Below are 25,887 nucleotides of genomic sequence, written 5' to 3'. Positions count from 1 at the left end.
ATTTGATATTTTTAAACCTGATTTTATGAATTTTTTTGCAAATTTTCGCATACTTTTGCATGGTTTCTATGGTAACCCTATATGCTGTGGGTAATTTTTTTCCAGAAAATTTTTACTGCATCCTGAAGGCCTTGGCTTGAGATATTTCTAGATATATAGATTTACAGATGCTTGACAATTTTTTAAAGTGATAAATGTTACAAAGCATCAGATTACAAGACCAAAATTAGGCAGTTCTACAATACTGTGGAGTGCTGGCTTGATGGAATTTATCATCAAAAGGCAAATATCTGTGGTATTATAGTAAATACTTACCAAAGGAGTGTTAAATCTCTCGACAATCTTAGCTCTCTTTTTTATGGACATTGTCCCATCCAACCTTACAAATAAATATCTGTAAATGCAAAGTGTAAGTTAATAGAACACAGAATTAAAGATGAGCTATACCTAAGGGCTATACAATATGCCTAGCCAATAAAAGCTACCTACTTGGTACAAATATACAGCTAAATTAAAGAACCTTAGTGAGCGCACTAACATGCAGAAGGACCTCGATAAAGGAATAAGAGTGTTTTTTGGGCTTTAGACCTTTATCTTTTAACTAAATTCTGTTACTCAGAATGGGAATGGTAGTTTCAAACTCCAGACTGAGATTTCTTTGAGTTTTAGTTAATCCAAACTAAATATCATTGTTGCGGAACAAAACAAACACTTGACCTGTAACTTATGGTGAACATATATACCAAAAATCATGTTCTAATCTGCAAGGGTTTAGAAAAAAAGTCTGGAAAACTGTTATTTCTGTGAATTTGCTAAGTTCAAGGCCCGTAATTTCGGTAAAAATTATCAGAGCAGAACGAAACGTACTCTTGACCTGTAATTTATCATGGTGAATTTATATACGAAAAATCATGTCAACGTCTGCAAGCATTTACAAAAAAATCCAGAAAACTGTTATTTCTATGAATTTTGCTAAGTTAAATTTCACCTTTAACTTATCACGTAGAATTTATATACCAAAAATCATGTCAATATCTGCAAGTGTTTAGAAAAAAAAGTCAGGAAAACTGAAGATGGACTAACAGACGGGTCAAAAACATACCCTTTGCAACTTCATTGCGTGGGGAATAATTAAGGTGGGAAATTAATTAAGCATTGTAAAGAAATGCAATAGAAATCAGTAGAATGATTAGATGAAATACAATGTGAAATCAACAGTTTTCAAGAAAGGTATGCAATTAAAAGAATGTGAAAATGAAGTGCTTACAAAATCTCAATGCAATGATGTTGATATGGTACGGTCTCTTAAAGCTTGGTAAATCTCTGAATTTAAACTGTAACACATAACACAGATTTATCACACAAAATGAATGTGGTCAAAGAACTCAAAACGTACATTTAATTGAACTTTCCCTTTTCTGGTAAAAAATCCCCCGAAAAATTTCAAAGAAGTTTTATTAAACTGTCTGGAACTCAATGTGGGCTGATTTAAAAACAAATTAAAATCTAATTACACAGCTAGAGTGGACATATCAAAGAACTATGAACTACCAATAAGATTAAATTTTTTATATATATATATTAACATTAAATGACATTAGACATTAAATGATACCCACCACATTGGGTTATATTAATATCAATGGACATGCTAAATTACAAATTATCATATAAGAACAACAGATCAAACTGAAATAACCCCATAACCTCGAAAGTATTTTCAGCATCCCAAGAAAGATAACTTTAATTCAACGAAACTAAATTTGGCTGTGAAAAAATAAATGAAAACAAATTTAAACTTTATCTAGACACCATAATATCAACAACAAAAAAAGAGAAACTTTCACAATTCTTTAATATTCTAAGATAACTAAAATTCATCAAAACATTACTGGGTGGGAAAAAAACTTAAAAATGGCTGTAACTTTTGTGTATGATTCAAACAAACTGAAATTCAAACTTGATCTGTATTTTATGATACACAATAACTATACACTATATGCAGTCCTTCAGGTTGTACAGAAAGTAAGAACGCTAAACGAGAATTCTGTGATCATAATTTAAACAACCTCTATTATTTTTGTAGATATTAACCCCCATGTGACAAAAATCGTGTTACCTACCCACTCTGTCTGAAGAGTCAATATTACACATATCTATCCTTATTACCTACCACTCTGTCTGAAGAGTCAATATTACACATATCTATCCTTATCATCCACCCTCTTTGTCTGAAGAATCAATATTACACATATCTATCCCTATAACCTACCCACTCTGTCTGAAGAGTCAATATCACACAAATCTATCCTTATTACCCACCCACTTTATCTGAAGTCAATATTACACATATCTATCCTTATTCCCAACCCTCTTTATCTAAAGTCAATATTACACTTGTATATCCTTATTACCTACCCTCTTTATCTGAAGAGTCAATATTAAACATATCTAGCCTGATTACCCACCCTATTTGTCTGAAGAGTCAATATTAAACATATCTATCCTTATTACCTATCCTCTTTGTCTGAAGAGTAAATATTACATATATCTATCCTGATTATCTACCCTCTTTGCCTGAAGAGTCAATATTACACGTCTATCCTTATTCCCTACCCTCTTTGTCTAAAATCAATATTACACATGTATATCCTTATTACCTACCTCTATATCTGAAGAGTCAATATTACACATATCTATCCTGATTACTCACCCTCTTTGTCTGAAGTCAGTATTACGCATATCTATCCTTATTACCTATCCTCTTTGTCTGATGAGTCAATATTACATATATCTATCCTTATTACCTACCCTCTTTGTCTGAAGAGTCAATATTACACATATCTACCCTTATTACCCACCCTCTTTGTCTAAAGTCAGTATTACACATATCTATCCTAATTACCTACCTTCCTTGTCTAAGGTAAATATTACACTAATATATCCTTATTACCCACCCTCTTCGCTTGAAGAGTCAATGTTACACACATCTAGCCTTATTACCCACCCTCTTTGTCTGAAGTCAATATTACACATATCTATCCTTATTACCCACCCTCTTTGTCCAAAGTCAATATTACACATATCTAGCCTTATTACCTACCCTCTTTGTCTGAAGAGCTTTTCACACAAATCTAAAGTCTGTGTATAATTAGATACAAGGACCACTTTATCACTAGTTGTTGTCTTGATTAAAGCCAGGAGACAATCTAAAACCTGGAACTTCCCTATTAAATATAAACATTGTTAAACATCTTAAAAGGTCCCAGATCGTTACAAAAACAGTAAAGTGGAAGGCCCACACATTTGATTGAAAGGTTCAAATGATAATAGTTTATAGGGTTAAGTCCTTAAAGTGGAGTGAAGAGCTTTCTTTTTTGTCAAAAAAATTTAATTCTTTCCTCTCAAGTTCCTAGTAATTATAATCATTGCTTGAAGTTAAACTCTCATTGCTGTTTATGTTGAAATTGTTTCGCTTAGTTCCAACAGCCTATCATTTGCCTTTCCCTTTTCCCATGTGTTTATATGACTGTAGTGACCTCAATAAAAGCACCCATGATGCACTGTCGTTAATTTATTAAACCAGGAATTAAATCACTTATCATTGGTGTGTGAGACCTGTAGGATGGTAAGAATATTAACATATGTTCACAAAGTAAAAAATAATTTGTGAAACTGAAGGAAAACTATTATTTTCCAACAGAGGTTTTAATGAAATGAACTGAATTGTAAGGGAAATAAAGTAAGAAAACAAGCCATTGACAACGATTGAACATTTTTGTCTTCAGTGCTTTTTTATTTGTTACCCAGTGATTCAGTGATTTCCTAAGTCCCATAAAAACAAAAATAAAAATGAACTAGACAAAAAGATTCCCCTGCACTCCACATGGACACAACTATTTTAACTTAGAAACATATGTGTGCCTCCACACACACATGAAACACAATAAATAAGAAACTTTTTACAGAACTGCTAAACTGCAAAGATGACTTTCTACCAATCCTCAATAAACATACATATGTGCATGAATAAAACATATGAAATTTTTCTTAACAGTCTTATAAGTACTTGAAAAGTAGGACTGGTTTCACCATGCTGATTTGAATATCATGCAAAAACTTTGCGGCTTATGGACAAGGTAAAATCAATATGCCCCCAACTTTATCCAAAGTTGCTTATAATCCCCTTTCCTTTTTTGGCAGTTGCAGCCACTTTTATAATGTAACATTAAAACCAACTCTCTCGCAGATGAACATACTGGTACTATTGATCAATGTTACCATGATGCTTGGAATACAATATTTGTAGTCACAGAGGTACACAAGTGACTAAAAAGTAATAATTTGCATATCAATGTGTGTATTGCAATTCTTAAAATAACTATTGAATTTTCCTGAAGAACCACACAATAAAAACAACAATATAGAAAGGGATAGAAGTATTATTATCCTTACTAAATTGATATCCCCACTCCTCCATTAGATAACATGCACCTTTTGACCTCCAAATTGATTTGGATCAAAATGTAAAATGGAGGTGCACAATGGGAATATATAATTAACATCTTGTGAAAATTTCATTAAATTTCATTCAGCAGTGTATATGAGAAGCAGATTAGAGATGGGTCCCAAGTGTGTAACGGATAGAAGTGCAAACGGAAGAAAGAAAAAGGCGGGAATAATAAAACAACAGGCTCCCAGAAGCCTGAATCGCTCACTTGGTTGAATTTTAACTTTCAAGGGCAATAAATTGAACAAGAAGTTGTCCAACAATTTTGACTCCAGAAGACTTTGATAGGACTTATCATAAGGATCATTTCAGCAATTGTAAGTTTCTATCTATCAAAGTTTTCCAGATAACTGTAAAACTGTAAAAAAAAAAAACCAAAAAAACATCATTTTTCCCCTTTTAAGGACAATAACTCTTACAAGGAGTCGTCTGACAACTTTTATCCATGAAGACTTCTGTAGTCCTAATAATAAAGACCATTTCAGCCATTGAAAGAATTGGCCTAAACCTAACAGTTTTGGAGATATATGAGAAAAACTACTGTCTGACCCTTATCTTCTATTTTTAGTAATGGTGGCCATGTTTTAGATGAATCAAAAATCCCCAAATCAGTTCTATGCAGGATACCCCAAGGAACATTCATACCAAGTTTGGTTCAAATTGGTCAAATAGTGTCAGAGGAGAAGAGTTTTCCAAAATTGTTAATGACGATGACGAATGCAAAGTGATGGTAATAGCTCACCTGGCCTACAGCGAGGTGAGCTGAAAACTTTTTTTTTCAACAGTATATACTACAGGCTTTTTTAAAAAAGCAATAATGTAGTTTGAATTTTCTGGTCCCTGGCAGTGGACAGAAATTTCTACCCCTTACTGATGAACTGATTTGTAAGGGAAATTTCACAATTGTACCTATAGATAGATGGACAGTGTTATACCGTATTGTCTGTCAATGATGGGTGTGTTTGAATTACCGTATTTTCCGGACTATAAGTTGAATAGCCTAATTTTGACCAAAATCGATGTAAAAAAACAGAGATAAATTGAATTCAGCAGATAAGTCGAGGAGTCAGAATTTTGTTTGATGATAATTATAATCGGTAATTAATAAACAACATCACCTGGTATTACGAAATACAATAAAAAATAATTGTTATCTGCAAATCTGGTGGCAATTAGCCATTTAGATAACACCTTAACTAATTATAAATTGAGCCACACGCGAATGTGTTACGACATACCGTCAATTGGGTATAAATTTGCATATTAAAGGACCGATAACTCCAGAACACTTGATAATGTCTTTCCAGTAAAAAAAGAGTTTGTTAACATATCTTCTAAAAGTTGTTTATATAGTACAATTTCAAAGTTTTTATTAACGTCGTCGTATTCATTTATAAAGGACTGTGGCAATGATCAATTACATTTGAATTCAATCGCCGGTTTGACTGTTTAACTGACGGCTTTCGTTGACTGTAGTTTACCAAAAATTTTGAATTAAAACAATCAAAAAACCTGATAGTTCCGGTCTAACAGTTTTCATGTTGTGTCCAGGAGGAAAGATATCTAAAGCACCTTCGAATCCCTCAGCTTCTTGTAAACATTTATCATAAATAAGATCTGGATCTACAACCAAAAATAAGAGTTTTATATTGAGCTGAAAATTGTATTTCCATTTATAAAATATATGTTTTAAAACCCAATGAATTATTACAATGGTTTTTGTTTTGTTTAAGTTTTTACTGTTTTTTTTTCCATATTTTTAAACTTTATTTAAAATAATTTTTTGCAATATCAAGAAAAGTTAATACTGGTACAATAACCATATCTATAAATACATTAATTTTAATTCAAACTAATTAACTGCACATTTTAATTTAAATGGTATTTTGTAAACCTTTTTGTGTATGTCCCCCCCCTCTCTCTTGCACAATTTTTTTCGCTCTGAATACTTTCAGGATGCAAATGCTCTTATGAATGTGTTGATGAGGAATGGTGTCACTTGGTTTTCAATGTGTGTTTTTTAAAAGATTTTCATACTTTTGGTTATTTTTTAAATAGATCTCCCTTTTGACATAAATCAAAAATGTATATTAAAATCACATAACATCGGGGTTCTTATCGACAATATTTCTTGTTCACAGACCCAAAATAAAAGGGTGGATAAAATTTACTTCATCAAGTGATTTGGTATAAAGGCACACAGAAAAATGAGTAACTGACTTGGGCGAAAGGCTTTTCTATAATCAGTAATTGACTTGGGCAAAGGGATTTTCTGTAATCAGTAACTGACTTGGGCAAAGGGCTTTTCTATAATCAGTAACTGACTTGGGCAAAAGGCTTTTCTATAATCAGTAATTGAGTTGGGAAAAGGGCTTTTCTATAATCAGTAAGTGGCTTGGACAAAGGGCTTTTCTATAATCAATAAGTGGCTTGGACAAAGGGCTTTTCTATAATCAGAATGTGTCTCAGAATAATTTCTAGATTTCACCAAAGAGTAAAATTATAGTGTGCCAGAATAATGGATATTGTAGAAATGATTCAAAAGCCTGTCAAGACTGAACACTGTGTTACTTATACTGGCAGAGTGTTGAATACTGGGAATATGCTTACATATATTGGCAGTGTTGAGCACTGAGAATGCACTTACTTATACTGGCAGAGTGTTGAACACTGAGAATGCGCTTACTTATACTGGCACAGTGTTGAACACTGAAAATGTGCTTACTTATATGAATACAACAAAAGCATCATCGTATAACCCCTATAAAAATAATAAAATACTTAGAGAGATCACCAAAAGGTCCTCAATAAATATAAACACACCTTCAAGTAAGCTCTGAAAGTTCCCTAAAACACTGAGAATGCACTTACTTGTACTGGCAGTATGTTGAACACTAAGAATGCGCTTATTTATACTGGCAGAGTATTGAACACTGAGAATACACTTACTTGTACTGGCAGTGTGTTGAACACTGAGAATGCGCTTACTTATACTGGCAGAGTATTGAACACTGAGAATGCGCTTACTTAAACTGGTAGTGTTTTGAACACTGAGAATGTGCTTACTTATACTGGCAGTGTGTTGAACACAGAGAATGTGCTTAAATTGTACTCCGCATTAAAAACTTTCAATCCATACATTTACAATAACCAAAACCAGTAACGTAACCTGTGCACATTACCTTGATTTTTAAACCCTAATCCCTCCCTAACTATACAGACTTACGATTACACAATTTCTTAAGCTGCGTAATGAATGACAAACTGCTCCCTATCATCTTGTCATCGTCTACTTGTATGTCTGCTGATTTAGACCTTACCAGGAGTTTATAGAGCTCAGACTGTACTGGTGTCAGACGACAACACACAATTTGTTCAACTAAGGAAAATAAATCTGTTTATTATACCTCAGTATATAAACATCAATACAAAATTTTCTACAGTAAAATTGCTATTTTTCTCCTTTTTCAGTGTTTGACTATTGAGCAGTCCATAGTTTTCAGACTATTGACCGGCAATGTCAACCGCTTTCGCAGATTTTTAGTTCCGTCACCAGATTGAACAAAAGTTTTATATTTATTCGGAAGCTCAGACTTCACCCTCTCTTAATGAAAACCCCCAAATTATCATGTCTGCTCATTTTGTCTGCTGAATCAAAAATGAATCAAAAAATGGTTGCAGAAACATTTTCTCAAAAGTAAAAATGAAGACATTATAAACAGTGATGCGTTTTCCAGTGCAAATGAAATGTTTAAGTCAGTTTTGGTCAAATTATCAAAGGAAGGTTACGGGACAGTTCGTCGGCAAATAATAATCAGTTATCAATTCAAAATAACTTTCAAAACTTTACAAACACACCGACATGTAATTTTGGTGGATTTCCATCTGGCATAAGAATTAACAATTCGACAGTTAATTTTTATGTAACTGGTCATAACTTTAAAAACACATAATTGTTACATTTGGTTGTTATTCAATAATATTGTTAACTCTTTATTGTTTTTATTTTACTCAATACTGCATACTGGCGCCCTCTTCAACAAGTCGTGCACTTTAACACAGATAAATTGAATGTTTGCGAAACAATATTCAAATGTGTACATTGTTGCTGTTCTTTATCTTACAGACACCATGTAATTGATGTTGAAGGCTACTTTCTGCAAATTCAAATTCCTATGAATTACTGGTGAAAAGGTCAATGAGACAACATTCAGATTAAAATATTGCCAAAAGATGCATGGTTTTCTGGGTTTTGAACATTTTGAGGTGATGAGGGGAAAATATCAGTGACATTCAAATTGAAAATATTGTAAAAAATGTTTTTCTGGGTTATCATTTTGAGATGATTATTCAACTATGAACAATGGAGGGATATGGAGTAAATGTATTACAAGTCTAATGTTTTGGTATAATAAAATACTTATAGACTGGGTATGAGGGAAATAGCAAGTTTATTGTTCTCATACCCAGTCAGTAAGTACATAATTGTATATCAATAAACTGTCTTACACTGAACAATAATTTTTGCTTTTTAAGAAAAAAATATAAGTACATTTTGGAAGTTTTCTACAGGACTTTGTTGTAGACAAACCTGTTAGTGAAACAAGTTCTAAAGTGACTACACAGCCCAACTGAAGTACATGATGAAAAAAATAGGGCATTAATGGAATGTGATACCCCAACAGATAATGGTGAAAAAAGGGGGGATGACAAAATGTTTAAAATGACCTAACTCAAAAACTACAAAGTGGATTTTGCTGAAAATTGAACTTAACCTGTATTTTATTGGATTTAACAACTGTGCAAAGTTTCCAAAAAAAAAAAAATTCATTGATCCATTCTCAAGTTATCATCTTGAAACTGACAGGGGAAGGGCAGATGGAAGGATGTGGGCACAGGACATGAAAAGCTATAAGAAGAACAATATAAATTGCCTAGGTGGTAGCCCATCTTATATTCCTTACTTGTACTGTATTAAAAATAGCAAAAGTGAAAGTTACTACAAACTGTTTTGGTACTGAGAATAAATTACAAATTATCCAATATCATATATGCAGATAAATTACGATCAACCTATGATTATTCCATTATTAAAATGTGTCAATTTAATGTTAAATCTTACACTTTATAAATCCATAACATATTGCAGGTAATTCGGGCATTTTTTTAGCAGTCTGTCTGAAAACACAAATTAATTCACTCCGGGCTTAGGAATGTAGTGTGCAGAACCATTTAGCATCGGGCAAAATTAGAAACAACAAAATATTTTGTCTGCTTTTTTGCCTCAAAATCTTAAAATAAGATTATAATAAATTGAGTATAAAATTAAATAGCTATAAAGTTTTATTTAATTCCATTGTTTTAATTGAATATTTGAAATAAACCTTTCATTGTGGGAATACATGACTTATGATTGTTACTTTATTGTACAGGTACATACATATATATATTTGAGTGAATGAAGCAAATAAAGTATTTTTGGTTGATGAGCCTTTGCACTAAATGAGAGGTATGATTAAAAGTTTATTACATTATTTTTTTTTATTCTGCTTAGTTGCTAGTTCAATATTTTTATTCTGTTACAGTTTTTATATGAATTTGTGGAGAAAGGCAGGAGTATTATTTTTCACATAGATGTTTACATAATTTCCTTTTCTATCTAGAGCCTTCGACTCCAACAAAAATTTTGACAATAATAGGGCATTTAATTGGAAAGAGTGAATAACCAAAATACGATCACTTGTGCTAAGCATACCTAGATTTAACAAGTGTGGAACTTGTGGGCAATTTCGCTGCACAAGTTAAATCTTAATGCTTTTTACTTACGAGTGATCCGTTTTTGGTCATTCACTCTTTTATAATTAAACCAATTGATTATCCTATTCGTTATAATTAACCAATTGATTATCCTATTCGTTATAATTAACCAATTGATTATCCTATTCATTACAATTAACCAATTGATTATCCTATTCATTATAATTAACCAATTGATTATCCTATTCATTATAATTAACCAATTGATTATCCTATTCGTTATAATTAACCAATTGATTATCCTATTCATTATAATTAACCAATTGATTATCCTATTCATTATAATTAACCAATTGATTATCCTATTTCTTATATATATTTTCTCCATTATTCATAGTTATTTTCAACATTAATTTCAAATTTTGTGATTGACAGATTGATATTTGTGTTGAGATATTTTGGCGGGAGAAAGTATGAGAGTGAAATTACTTAATTTGTTTCACAGTGTGAATTACCAAATTTTTTTACTCATTCATAAATGTAATAGGAGAAAAGTTTTACACAATATGTTAAGATGTATTCAGGTATCTCATTGACTTGATTGGTAGGGGTTATACATGTAAACAATATCATTATATAGTAGAACCCTCCACCTTTAAATAACCATACTGATATCTTGAAACAAATAATCCAACTTTATTTATGTTTTACAACTTTTGAGGAAATTGAAAAATTTAAAAAGAAGCCAAAATAGCAAGTTAGTGATCCCTCAACAGAACACAATAAATATACACTTATCAATATTAAAACAAATATAGCAACATCCCACATTTCATTAAAGCCTTAACTACTTCTAATATTGCCATTACCTGACATGTACCATCCTTAATATTGTACTATGAATTTCTAGGATTAATGACACAATAAACTTTAAAGACACTTTTTTGGTCTTTTAAAATGTAAAACTTCGTTTCCTATAAAATTGCAATTTATCAACCCTCAAATGGTTATAATGATCACAGTTTGGAGATTATTACTATTAAGTCAGGTTGTGAAGTCAATAAATGTATACAACATGATACAAGCAGTAGTTAGTAATACTTACCCTTGACAGGAAGGTATCTGGTTAACAGGGCTTGTGTTCTCCTTATAATACATTTGTTTACAATGGCAGCTAACTGGAAATGAAATAGGTAGCCTCAAATATTAGTACATGAGTAATGACTGGTTTAAATTATTTTTCCACTCAAGATGGTAAAAATAAAAGTTTCAACATGGGAGCTTTAGCAAGCATGTTAAAATCTTAATTTTACAAATGGGAAAAAAGACATCATCTGTTTCTCCCTAGAAATCTGTAGGAACCATGGAAAATGTAAAATGACAGGAAATCTCAATTACTGTGAAAGTACTATAATTCATGGATAACAATTTTCATGGATTCAGGAAGAAACACAAGTTTGTGGATTCTTGAATTCCTGGTTTTGAGGTTTTCAGTATACACATCAACAGAAATCTCATTTTCGTTGGGAATCAAATTTCATGGTTTGGTCTACCCATGAAAACCACAAAAAATGATACCCCATGAACAATAGTACTTTCACAGTATAGTATCATCAAAATCTTTAAGTATTTTAGGAAGGACATATACTAGATGTAAACCCATATATTATTTTCTCTTGCAAGGATCTGACAATAACTATCTTCCTTTATGCACACCTTGGATGCCTTATTATCCAATATGCCTTATCTTCCAATTAAGTTTTGTCAAAATCCTTCAAGCAGTTTAAAAGAAGTTGTTGTTTTACACAACAATGCTACCAACAGAATATTTTTTTTTTATCACAAATACCTCCTGTAATTTTTCTTGACCCTTCTGATGCTCAGCATCTGTAGAACTTGCATCACGTCCTCTCAATATGGGAGTCTCAAACTTCTTTTTAAATTCCTGTGCTGTTCCTGATAATTAAATACTAGTCAACATCTTCATTTCTTACAAGAGTAATTTTAACTGTTATAAGGAGCAGTATCACTAATATAAAGCCTTATTCATGCCTAGTGGTATATATTCAGAGATAATGATTGTACACTTATGTATATGTGAATTATTCCAATGAACAAAGTACATTATGTATTTTGATATAGTCAATCTACTTTGGTCATCTTCTCAAAAAAATCTTAAGTGTAAAATTAGTCTTAAGTCATAGTTGATCAAAGTATTGTGATGTCATAACTTACAAACTAATTTTACTCTCATGATTTTTTGTGAAAATGTGTTCTGGTATCTTTTGAAAGTACATTGTGCATAAAATTTTGGTAATTTGGTAAATTTCCAAAGTTCAAGTTAAAACATACGTTATATTAACTATCTCCAATTGATTGAAATAACAAATCCAAGTTTTCCTCAACAGTCAGTTTACTGTGCTAAGCAACTTGCATCCTGACACTTTCATTTCTGTATAAATATGGTTAGAAATACCAAAGTAAGGACATTTCACAGAAATCAATCATTTCTATGCAGTTCTATGATTTCTGATGTATTTACATACACCATGTAATGCACTATTAGACATTATTAATGCTAAAATCTGTTCTAAATACAATACACCATTAATTTGATTGCATTGATTCAGTCTATTTAAGTTTGTTCCTTCACTGTTATTAACATACCAAGTATTCCACCATTAACAAAATGTACCAGACTGAAATACTCTAACAAATCATTCTGTATAGGTGTCCCTGACAATAAAATCCTTCGTTTAGCATTTAGACCATTTAAAGCTTGATAGGTTTGGTTCTCAGAATTCTTCAATCTATGGCCCTGAAAAAGAAACAATTGTGTCTCATAACTTATTCATCTGATCCTGTATAGTTTTGGTGGAATACATGTATAACTCACCTCATCACAAAAAACCCTACCAATACTGTATGATTACTGTGGGGTACAGGTATATCTCACCTCATCACAAATGACCAGCCAGCCCTACCAATACTGTATGATTACTGTGGGGTAAAGGTATAACTCACTCCATTACAGATGACCAGCCATACCGATACTGTATGATAAGGATACAGGTGTAACTCAGGTCATCACAGATGACCAGCCCTACCCATACTGTTTGAAAAGGATACAGGTATTTCTCACCTCATCACAGATGACCAGCCCTACCAATACTGTGTGATAAGGATACATGTATAACTCAGCTCATCACAGATAACCAGCCCTAACAATACTATATTACTGTGGGATACAGGTATAACCCACTTCATTACAGATGACCAGCCATACCTATACTGTATAAGGATACTGGTATAACTCAGGTCATCACAGATGACCAGCCCTACAGATACTGTATGATAAGAATGCAGGTGTAATTCACCTCATCACAGATGACTAGCCTTACCAATACTGTATGATAAGGATTCACATAGCATGAATATGACAGAATCATCAGTTATGTTGCTTTCAGCAATTTATTCCACTATGTACAAGTGTAAAAATCCCGCTGTGAGGAGACCAAAGACAGTAATTGTGAACTAGACAGAGATCATTCCAATGCCGTTAAAAATAAAAAATAAGTAGTGTAGCAATGTGGCTTGACTCTATTTTTTGGTATTCAAAGAGAAGTAGGTAGTGAAATCCAAGATAGCAGCCTGTTTCCCTTTTGGTTTTTAGTGTATGGCCATGGCTAGTAAAATGCAAAAAAAAATTTTAACATGGTATTTTATTCAAATTGTTGACAATTTTATGGATAAAATTCATAAACTCAAGCCCCAGTGTGGGACACAGGAATAACTCATCTCATCACAGATAACTACCCCAATGGGTCCCACATAGTCAGTGGGATACAGGTATAACTCATCCCTTACAGATGACCAATTCTACCAATACTGTAAGATTATGGTGGGATATAGGTATAACTCACCTCATCACAAATGACCAGCCCTACAGATCCTTTATGCATGACATGAGCATGTAGCCTGAAGGTCTCATAAGATATAATAAGAATTGGGTTAGGGTTTCTTCTCCCTTGTAATGACATAAACTGATCTGCAAATAAAACAATTTTTATTTAAATGGGATGAAATATTTGATCATTTAATGTTTAATTATTAACAGAAGTTTCCTTCAACCTGACATGTTTATATGTGTTTTTAATACTGAAAGATTGTCCTGTTTGGAAGATTAGTATTTTTTGCCAATAGATATTTAATACAGTTAAACTTTTCCAAACCGGACCCTAAGAAAACCGGTCTTCCCTTCAAACCAGCTGTTTTCACAAGTCCTGGTCGATATACCTTAAAACCTATGTGTTTTGTCTTCAATAGACCGGCCACCTCCTAAAACCGTACATCGGCCGGCTTTTTCATTGTTTTAGTTATATATTTCAAATAAAAACAACCTCTAAATTCTGGCCATCGAGTTATTGTTCACCTGTAATAAATGTGTCAACAAAACTGTAAATGATTACAAAATATTACGTAATTAATAATTCATTTACTGACTGGTTATCATTTCATCAGTGGACGGATGATAATTGAAGGGGACAGTAGTTTAAACAACAAATTTAATCCAGACATTACATTTTGTCACTGGTTGGCTGTTAATTGGTGTGTACACACGTCAGACAACTGGGGTCATTTAATAGTAAGATCTTTATGATCTTTAACTGTCAATTAATGTGACCTGTACCCAAGCCAAAACAACATAAGGGTGAAATTATTAGACTTTGTTCATAGGTAATTTAAGAAAACAATACAAATAATCAATTACCATCAAAAGCCCTTTGATCTTGAATACACATTCTTTCAAAACCGTGACCATTATTTTGTCCACAGAACTGTTTGTAAAATCAAATCATTTACAATTTGATGCAAGCTTTGAAATGTAATAAAAGGCCAAAAGTTTTGAATGGCATAAAACATGTCTTGACCAACAAACTGACAAGGTGTAGGGTTATAGAACACATTAATGGAAACAGCTCTTAGAATGCATTGCTTTTTTTCACACAACCAGCCATCCCTGTAAACCGGCCATTTTTTCTTGTCCCAGTGGTGGCGAGTTTGGAGAAGTTTCACTGTACCTCTACTTTTTTTCACAAGAAAGAGAAAATGTAGATATGATATCAACTAGACTTCAATATATGCACAAATTAAAACTGATTTCCTTGAGCATGAATCATTAAAGAATTTGAGCTTTTTTACATGAAGAATTTTTAGTTTAAGTCATTAAAGTCAGATAAAATTCTTGTTGTTCTTTTCCTCAAAGGAAAGAGTAATCAAGGGAATCAAGGTTATAGCGGTAATCAAAGAGTAGTCAAGGGAACCAAGGTTATAGCGGTAATCAAAGAGTAATCAAGAGAACTAAGGTTATAGCGGTAATCAAAGAGTAATCAAGGGAACTAAGGTTATAGCGGTAATCAAAAGAATGTAATCCAGGGACAAAGACCAGACATAGAAAACAGACATACACAACAAAGAACATAAAGTAACTTAAATCATACATACAAATTAATAAAAGCAAATGAGCAACTCAGACTCCATTAAAATCTGGGAGCATGGACCAGGTGCACCGGTATGGTAAGCATCCTCTACTTTTCTAGAAACACCCGCTGAGTTACTCATAAGACGTGCATGAAACTTCTGTAGTGATGACTTCAATCTTGTAGTAACATAACCCTGTTCCAGAAGCCTATTTGTTAAAAGTCTAGCGTGATACAAAAAGTCTGCGTTGTTTTAGCAAGCTCTGGCATAACGTACAAGTTGTGATATGAACACTCCATACACAGGTGCTGAAGGGATGTTGCCACAGATGAAAGGAAAGTTAACAATTCTGAATGAAAAGTCATCACGTTTCTCGTAAAATTTGGTCAATAGTTTTCTATTGATAATGGTTTTATGTCCTAAATACATAACACTGTTTGAATACATGATAATGTATCGAGGGAGTAATTACATTTATGTGTATTTTTTTTTAAATGTATAACAGTGATTTCTTTGACAGTTATGATTTTTTCCCAATGCAGAATACACCCTTTGATTCTGGTTAAAATGTTCATTATCATATAGTTTTTAAGAGACTTGAGAATGATCAGACACAGACCCTGTAGAAGACACCAACATACATCATAAAATCATGATACAGGATACTGAAAGTGTCTCATTTAAAAATACTGTAGCTGATTTTCTTATCTCTCCATTTTGTTTTGTTTTGTTTATTTTAATTTGATTTGGCAAGTTAAGAAAATCCAACCAGCAATAAATTGCCTGGTACTGGTACATACTGAAACCCTGATAGCCCTAGTTTACAAACTTACTCAAGTTTCTGTCAATTTGATCTTTGGTTCCGGAGTCTATGGCAAGTGGATTAAGCCTCTGACCTAACCATTTATATATCTCATTGTACCAGTTCTAGATAGAAAGAAATGGAAAGATAAGATAACAAGTACTCAGAAAGGCATGGCAATACATAATAGCAGCAGAAAAATCTTTTGAAAAGAATAGAATGTAAACTTGAAGTCCAAGGGACATAACTCAGCAAAAAACCAATGGACTAGAACGAAGTTCACACTTGATCTGTATTTTGACACGGTAAAGCAATGAACTAATTATATAATATCAAATGAATATCTGTGGGTTTGAGGTAAAACTGATTTGATTTGACTGACAGTGCTAATCTAAAGTTTTCATAAGCATAATCTAGGGGAGTATAAAAGAAAGGGACAATTCAAAGGAAATACATAGTAAGAGCATCATAACATGATACACTTATATCATTCATTTTAACCCTAAAAATAGCAATTATCATATAATGGTTATTGCAAAACAGATATCAATCAAAAACACATGGAAGGTGTGACATGAATGACCAATTGGGATATCATTGTTTTCTGAATCATGTCTAATAACTTAATCAAAGTGTTGTTGAAAATAAAATGATGAAAATAAAGCTAAAATCAAACATTTGCATTTCCAAATATTATTAAGAACTACTTTTCTTAATATGTATAAACTGAATGTCAATCAATACAATGGATTTCTGAAGTAAAAACTTAATGCATAGTTGGAACAGTATCTAACTTCACACACAATTACAAATTTTGTTTCACCCTTTTCTTAATTTTTTAAACTTGTCCAAAAGTTAATTTGCAATCACATTTAATAGTATTTCAACAGAGTATTATCCTACACTGTAATTATACTCAAACAGAATTAATTTCAGCTTAAGAAAATTACTTCCTTGATCAATATAAGAATTTTACAATTGGACACTTTTTGTCAATTTGAATTTTCCCTCCAATTTTACTTGGTTAAAATCACCACCTGTTTATTAATCATAAAATATTGATCACAGGATGGAAATTTTGACTGATAATTGTATTAAATGGAACATGCTTAGCACATTTAATGCTTCTTGACACATTACTGTCAGAACTTCATTCCCTTATTGCTATTTTATTACTAAACATCCACAAAAGGATTCCCTCAAATCTTCATTTGAAGACTAGATCTTAATTTTATTTGCTGAACTAATAGAATATTATAGTGCTGAATAATTGCAAAACACATATTTAGAGGTTATAAAAGATTATGAATGATATAAAAGGAATTACATTTGAACTATTTTATTGTGTAGTGTGCAGAAACAGTAGGGAATTTCCAGGCATGAACCAGCGATATAAGGTATTTTGATAAATCAAAAACCCAAAAACTAAACAAAGTGATGCCCCTGCACTACAGATGGACACAACTGTTTATCCAAAATACTAAATGTAGGGCTACCCTAGAAACATATTTGAGCCTTGGAGACATAGATAATGCACATGAAAGATTTATGTCTTGGAATCATAGATGATGCCCTTGCACATGAAAAATTTGTTTATTGCAAAACAGTAAAAAAGAATTTTTTTCCCCTCTGAAACTATTGGACAGAATTCTGTTAAAGTTGATAAGATTATTTCTTAAGGTACTCTGCATAAAAGTCATTCAGATTTTTTATATGTGATAAAACATGGTCTCTTTCGCTAAAAATAGAACATAGGGGTTGGTCAGACAACAGTTTTTTTTAATACATCACAAACACTATTAGATTTAGCGAAATTTTGACAGGATAAAAGCGTTCGGTATTATGAGATCTATACGTGGTCTTTATAATCTATTAACTAATGTTGGAGTTATTGCCCGTTTTATTGACTTCATAATCCATTAACTAATGTAATGGCCATCATTATTAAAAATAGAACATCTTTTATGCAATTTTTTACCAGTTTTATTCTAAAACAATTGAGGCCATGACCCCTAAAATTTATAACCACCTTCCTTTTGTGCTTTGAAATCTTGTTATCAGATTCTATTAAGATCAACCAACTTATATCCAAGTTATCACACAAAAACCAAGTGTATTACAGAAAAAAACAGTATCATACTCCTGGAGCTTTGTTGGCAGGGTTATAATAAACAATTAATCAAAGTTGTTAAAAATAATCTTGAAAGAAATTCTCAGCAAATATTTTAAAATGAATAAAATATAAAGATAAAAAAAAGTTGGAATTTACCTTAACAAGACTACTTGGTGCAACAACAACAGCCTTGTCTATGTAAGGGCAACAGTCTGGACTCTGTTTCTGTAAAAAATTAAAAACCAAGCTTAAACATACACTTACTTTGAAGCTAAAACAAACCAATTCTAGGCTAAAATTCTAAAACATTCCATTTAAGTCACTTTTCTTATAGAGTACTTTCATGTTTTCAGTACAACACATCATAATTTAGAGTTCTTTAAGAATAATATATCAAATTAGAAAAACTGTTCACAAACTTGATACCTCCACTCCCCCATTTGATAATTTTAACCTCCGTTTTGATTTGGATCAAAATCTAAAACAGAAGGTGCACAATGGAAACTTGTAATACAGATTCTGTGAAAATTTCATTTAATTCCATTTAGAGATGGCTTCCCTCATGTATCCATATTCAAAAATGACAAAGTCCATGTTTTGCTATGTGAAACTCTCAAATTGATTGCAAAAAAAGGAGGTGCAAAACGGGAACATGTAATAAAGATTCTGTGAAAGTTTCATTCAATTCCATTTAGTGGTGTAGGAGGAATAATGGATAAGAGATGGGTCACCATGTCCTCATATTAACAAATGACTAAGTCCAAGTTTTACTATGTGAAACCCCCAAAATGATTTGGATGAAAATTTAAAATAGGAGGTGAACAAAAGGAACATGTGATAAAGATTCATTGAAAGTTTTATTCGATTTCACTCAGTGGTATAGGAGGAGTAAAGGATAAGAGATGGGACCCCATTTACACGTATTAACAAATGACCATGTAACATATTACATGTAGTACAACTTGGCTATTTCAAAGTTATTTTGATAAACAACCCTCTGTATGATATCAGAATACTACAAGCCAAGTTGTTAGTAACATACCAGCAGAGTCCACATCAGTGTAATACACTGTAATGTCTTTCCTAAACCCTGAAAAATAGTATTTACCTATTATTACTTATGTGTTATCTAATATGATGATTTACGCTGTAAAGTATTTTTATTATGTGTTGACTGAGAGATAATGAACTAAGTAGATTCAACAGACTGAAGTCAGGAATTATCTAATAACTGTCTTTAAATGTATACCACAAATGATTGGTTGTTTGTTTTATGTTGGAAAAATACTTAAAAATTTAACCTTCAGACAACAATTTGTCAGTATTTTATCTCAACATATATTTACCCTTAAACTTAGAAAAGTAACTAACCATTTCATCAGCCATAATACATCCATAACTGTTCTGTATTCGTTGTCCAGTAACACAGTCATACATGAACTTAACACCCTAAAAACAATCAGCATACCATCTTTATTCTTCATCTCAAGTAAAAGCTTCAGTTGGTTGTTTTGTAAAGAGTTTTGATAAATAATAGCCTGCTGATTGACCTATGTACCATGTCCAACACAGTATGGTGATAAATAATAGCCTGCTGATTGACCTATGTACCATGTCCAACACAGTGTGGTGATAAATAATAGCCTACTGATTGACCTATGTACCATGTCCAACACAGTGTGGTGATAAATAATAGCCTGCTGATTGAATTATGTACCATGTCGCACACAGTGTGGTGATAAATAATAGCCTACTGATTGACCTATGTACCATGTCCAACACAGTGTGGTGATAAATAATAGCCTGCTGATTGACCTATGTACCATGTCCAACACAGTGTGGTGCTAGATTTTTTTAAACAGTTTTACAAATCATATTCCTTTTGTAAGTGTAAACTGACGCAAATGTTTTATTTTGAATTACCCGTTAAAAAAATTAGAAGCATTCCCGAAGAATTCAATTCATAGTCCAGAAACAAATTGGCTAAATGATAAAGAAAATGAGGCCATACTGACATAACATCATTTTCAAAAGTTTCATCAAGACCTGTTTTAGAATTATTTTATGGAAATTATTCGTAAAATCTTATGTGTCATATTATGATGGGTGTAATGTACAGATTCTGTACAGCGTAATTTCCAGTCAAATTTCATAGAAACAACACTGTAATGATAAACACCTTGGCTGGCCTGCATAATTACATAAACTGTTACCACAGAGATAAGTCTCACCTGTTTGATATTGTCAAAATAGTGGTGTTTGCTAAATATTATTTTTTGTTTTGCTTTCATTTTTGGTATACCCTGTACCCCAAATATCATTGAACTAGCATAAGGGGTTCATGTTGAAATAAACTTATCAGAAAATTTAATGTTTAACTTAAATATTTAATTTTCTAAGTCAACAGACCATGACTGTGGGGGTATATGTGTAAAATTGGCATGAATTTGCGATGCAATGATAGTAATGCATCTGTACACAAATTATCATTGACCAAGAATAAGGGTTTCATGTTGAAATGAACTTATCACGAAACTAAACATTAAACTTTAACACTGAATTTTCTAAGTCAACAGACCATGACTGTGGTGGTATATGCATGAAATTGGCATGAATTTGTGATGTAAAGATAGTAATGCATCTGTGCACCAGATACCACTGACTTAGCATAAGGAGTTCATGTTGAAATGAACTTATAAAAAAACTTCACATTAAACTTTAACATTTAGTTTAATGTTAAATTTTCTATTAAAGTCAACAGACCATGACTGCGGGGTATATACATAAAATTGGCATGAATTAGTGATGCAATGATGGCAGCGTTCATTCCAGACTGCGCCCTTGCGACATTGGCGTGGAATCTTACGCATGGCACACAAAAAGTGCGGCATGTGGGCCCAGCTGGTGCACAGTATTCTATAGGTCGATCTCTGAATTTCCGGATTTTTTTCAGTTCCACGTAAAAACGCATATCCATTCTTTAAAAGGCCAATGGCCTTGTTCGTTTCGAAGTAAACATGAGAAACAAAAGTTAAAACTTTTCAAAGGTCAAAAACGATTTAATGAAACTGCAGGCTGTGTGCAGTGTAACACGATCATATCCCCTGATCCTATTGACAGGACCCAATAAATTTCAGATCAGCCGACGGAATAAAAACAAATGGAGATGGCCGGAGTCGACAATTTCGAGTGAAGACATAACTGTTCATTGTCTGTGGGCCTGGGCCGAGTTGGATAAAAACAGAAAGATTCTAAGTGGAGCTGCAACATCATATTGAATTACAATTTGAATCAATACCATAATAAAAAAAAAAACGTATTTCTGTTTATTCATTTGGAGTTATGTTTCTCTGAAACCTCACACCTAAAATGAAACTATAAAGTGTATACAAACTTGAGATTAACTTATTTGTTGGTTGAATATTTCTTGTTATGTAAAAATGACCCCTTATAATACTGCCATATTGGCCCCCTTTATTCTGAAAATGACCCCCTGTTTTGCTGTCAAGGAAGGCACTGGCCCCACTATTGCAATTTTCTGGAATTAATACTGAATGATGGTAATGCATCTGTACACCAAATATCATAGACTTAACATAAGGGGTTAGTGTTTAAATGAACTTATCAGAGAACTTCACGTAAACTTTGTGGACTCTGCCGTTGCCGCCGCTGGAAAAGCAAAACCTAAGTCTCACCTTTCGTAACTTTCAACGCAGGCTAGACAAAAACCTTTAACACCTAAATAAATAAATTAGTTTGGATAACAAGAGTTTCTAGATAGATTCAATAGGCCAAATAGAATTATTATATTAGATTTATATTAGAATTAGATTCTCATCCCCTCCCACACCATTCAAATTGACAAAAATAAAAAAAAAATTGGGGCTGGAATTTCAATATCATGATTTTTTTCCTGTCAAGTTTCTAGTATTGAAAAACTGTAACACACAAATCTTTTATTTCTTGGAGACTAAAACAATGTTTCTTACCTCAAACTGTTGAAACTATGTGGCTATAGATTTAGAATCTACTGTGAAAGTACTCTTTGTTTGTAGTGTTCCAATTGGCCTACCGACTTAAACCATTAAATTTGGTTCCCAATGAAAAGGAGAATCCCATTTATGCATATAATGAAAATCTGAAAACCACGAATTCAAGAATCCATGAACTTGTGTTTCTTTCCAAATCCACGAAAATTGGTATCCACGAATTAAAGTACTTTTACAGTATCTATACTTAGAAGATATCTGGTAAGAAATTAAAAATAAAAAAAAAAGTAAAATCCTCCCACCCCTCCACCCCCCCATTTATTCGTGAAGGTTGGATGAGAATTAGTTGTTTAAGTTTACTTAGCCTTATATAAGACTATGTATACAAAAACAACAACACAAAACTGAGATAAGCATCACTTGAATTGATTAATCAATTAAATAAGACTTACCTCCCTTTGGTGAGGACGTAAAACTTTACTTAATGTTGGATCAACTACAACATGTACCGGCTGTTTGTCTCTAAAAAATGTTTAAAAAGAAATCATTTTTCCTGTCTGTCACAAGATCAACTTCTCTAGAAATTTTCAAATTCAAAGAAAATTGAACAGTACCAATATTCTCGACACTACTGTAGTCTACACTTGATAAATAAATGTAACGATAGAGAGAAATCTAGCAGCGAAAATTAGAAGATATTATGAAACAACAAAGAGAAATCTAGCAGCATAAATTAGAAGATATTATGAAACAACTAGATCAATGAAATTCAAAAGACAAAAGGAGAGATGAACTGTTTATAGCCATAAGAAACAGAAACTAGGAACACTGTGATAAATTGATACCCAAACTCCCCATTCAAAACATGCACCTCTGACCTTTTAACTAATTTGGACCAAAATCTCAAGTAGGAGGTGCACAAAGGGAGTTTATAATAAAGTTTATGTGAAGGAAAGTTTCAATAAATTCCATTCAGTGATGTAGGAGAAGATACAAATGAGAGATGGGTACCTCTGTGTCAGGAAATGTCCATCTTTTGTTAATGTGAGACCTCAAAAAAATTCAGATCAAAATCTACCATTGGAGGTGCACAATGGGGATATGTAATAAAGATTCTGTGAAACTTTCATTCAATTCCATTTGGTGGTGTAGGAGGTGTAACAGATAAGAAATGGGTACCCTTGTGTCCCCATATTTATAAATAACAAAGTTTATGTTTTGCCATTATGAAACCTCCATATTGATTTGGATCAAAATCTAAAATAGGATGTACACAATGAGAATATATAATAAACATTCTGTGAAAGTTTCATTTAATTGCTTTTAGTGGTGTGGGAGAAGTAACAGAGTCCATTCTCTCAATGACCTACATGGTATTATGTATCTTTGAAGGTGGTGATCATGGTGTCTGTATGCCACTAATTATCACTTTGTGTAATGTGTAGTATGTCATAGTGTGGGATTCTATTTCAGACTGGCGTGATATTACTTTCTTAATCGTCAATTTTGTTTTGTTTATATATTGACCATATGGTTACAGGGATGGAAAGCAGGTTTCCTCTTGTGAGTTTTGCTCACAGTTTTTCTAGTTTCAAAAATGTGACATTTGGAAAACTGTTTGACTTAGTTTATACCACCCTGCTTAAAACCCTTAGATAATAACAAAATGCTATCAATGGGTATAACATTTATCCACTACTGAACATACAAGTCAACTTTCAGCTGATCATGTGCACTTAAATCAGGGGGACTGTATAACACCAGGGCATCATCTTCAAATGGATCATGTAGAGGCTGTCTACTGCCCTGACGTTTAATACCAAGGGCTCGGTTCTGTGTTGATCCTTCAAAATACAAAATTATATTAACAGAGTTTAAAATGGAGGCTTTATTTATAAAGTATACATTGGAAAGCATTCAACAATCAATTCAGATATTGGACCAAATGAAACTTGAAAACAATTATGAAACTGAAATTTAAATATTTCAGACAGCAAAATGAAGTGACAAAATTCCATTAAATGATCAAGAATGGACTGGATAGCAAATTATTATACAAATTGTATTAAAACTATGTCTGCAAAGAAGCAGTGCAAATTGCATAAAATAAATATGAAATTTTAAAAAGGTGTTCTTATATACAAGGCCATAAATGACCAATTTTACCAAAAATTTGAAGCCACACCACTATTTTGAAATTATGTAACTCTTTAATGGAGATCCACCACAGGAAAGGCACAAATTCTTTTTTTCAAAGTAGTAAACAAAACTTTACATTTCTTTTCGTAAATTAATGTATCATTCACTATATAATGCATATATAATGTGAATCAAATGTGAAATAAAATTAAAAAAAATATATTGAATCAAATGCATAGTTTCTCAAGAAAGGAAATTGGACACCATTCACTTTCAAAGGCTAAGCAAATTCCAATACCAATTTTAATTGTGATTCAATACACATAACCAAAGCATATCTATTTAAAGCAAATTTACTGCACATTACCAGTTAGTACAGCATTACAAAAATGCAAATTCTAATTGTAAAAAATTTATGAATGAAACCGCTTTGTAATAATCAATCAACTCATTATTGTTTTAAAATGCAGTTCTAAAACACTAGAGGCTCTAAAAAGCCTGAATGGCTCACCTTGCTTTATAAGCTACATTCATTTTTTCATTTTTTGTAAAAGCAGCCACTTGTGAAAAAAGACATGAATTCTCAAACTCATTAAAGATAACCGAATCTTTAATCTTCACGAATGGTAAGAACCTATTAATCTTATAATTATCAAAATATGAGCAATTATTAATATATTGGTTCAAAAATTGTAATTAAACATTGATACTAAACTGATTTAACCTTTTTTTTTAATAATATGAAATATTAAAATAAACATTACCTATCAACCAAAATGTGGTCATGGTTTTCATTTATAAAAATGACTAAAACATGTGAAAGAAACAACTCTGACCCTTTGAATTTTCCTTGAAGCAGTGGTTAATTGGGAATCATTTAAACAATGTTTACAGACACAACCCAGTTGCTGTGAGCAGAGCACCCTAACCCCAAGCCAGGGTTCTGAGCACTATTTAGTCGTCTTTTACAAGTTTAGCACTGCTGTGGGTCTCTTCTTTTGACACCCGGACCTGCACTGGGCGGTAAACAGGAAGCTGTTGTCCAATTTTTCTGAACGTGGATCCAACCATATGACATACGTAGATGAAGAAAAAT

At 32.3% G+C, this 25,887-nt stretch overlaps 1 protein-coding gene across 6 annotated transcripts in view; it reads right to left on the bottom strand.

Moving 5' to 3' along the window:
* LOC148630275 (DNA repair and recombination protein RAD54-like) overlaps positions 1-25,887 on the bottom strand; it is a 44,867-nt gene that overhangs the window by 9,203 nt on the left and 9,777 nt on the right. For all 6 annotated transcript variants that reach the window (XM_088564597.1, XM_088564594.1, XM_088564596.1 and 3 more), the window contains exons 5-18: positions 24,361-24,496; positions 23,105-23,174; positions 20,035-20,112; positions 19,706-19,753; positions 18,820-18,888; positions 16,582-16,675; positions 14,191-14,315; positions 12,935-13,085; positions 12,117-12,223; positions 11,373-11,445; positions 7,737-7,889; positions 6,023-6,133; positions 3,104-3,227; positions 316-394 (exon numbers count right to left, since the gene is read on the bottom strand). In XM_088564597.1, the coding sequence (XP_088420723.1) occupies positions 316-394; positions 3,104-3,227; positions 6,023-6,133; positions 7,737-7,889; positions 11,373-11,445; positions 12,117-12,223; positions 12,935-13,085; positions 14,191-14,315; positions 16,582-16,675; positions 18,820-18,888; positions 19,706-19,753; positions 20,035-20,112; positions 23,105-23,174; positions 24,361-24,496 (1,418 nt within the window). The remainder of the gene's footprint in view (positions 1-315; positions 395-3,103; positions 3,228-6,022; positions 6,134-7,736; positions 7,890-11,372; positions 11,446-12,116; positions 12,224-12,934; positions 13,086-14,190; positions 14,316-16,581; positions 16,676-18,819; positions 18,889-19,705; positions 19,754-20,034; positions 20,113-23,104; positions 23,175-24,360; positions 24,497-25,887) is intronic.

Source organism: Perna viridis, chromosome 1, assembly GCF_037379345.1.
Source record: "Perna viridis isolate PV_CMFRI_1.1 ecotype Kerala chromosome 1, ASM3737934v1, whole genome shotgun sequence".
Lineage (NCBI taxonomy): Eukaryota > Metazoa > Mollusca > Bivalvia > Mytilida > Mytilidae > Perna > Perna viridis.
The sequence above is the reverse complement of the archived record's forward strand: the minus strand, read 5'-3'. Positions and strand labels throughout refer to the sequence as shown.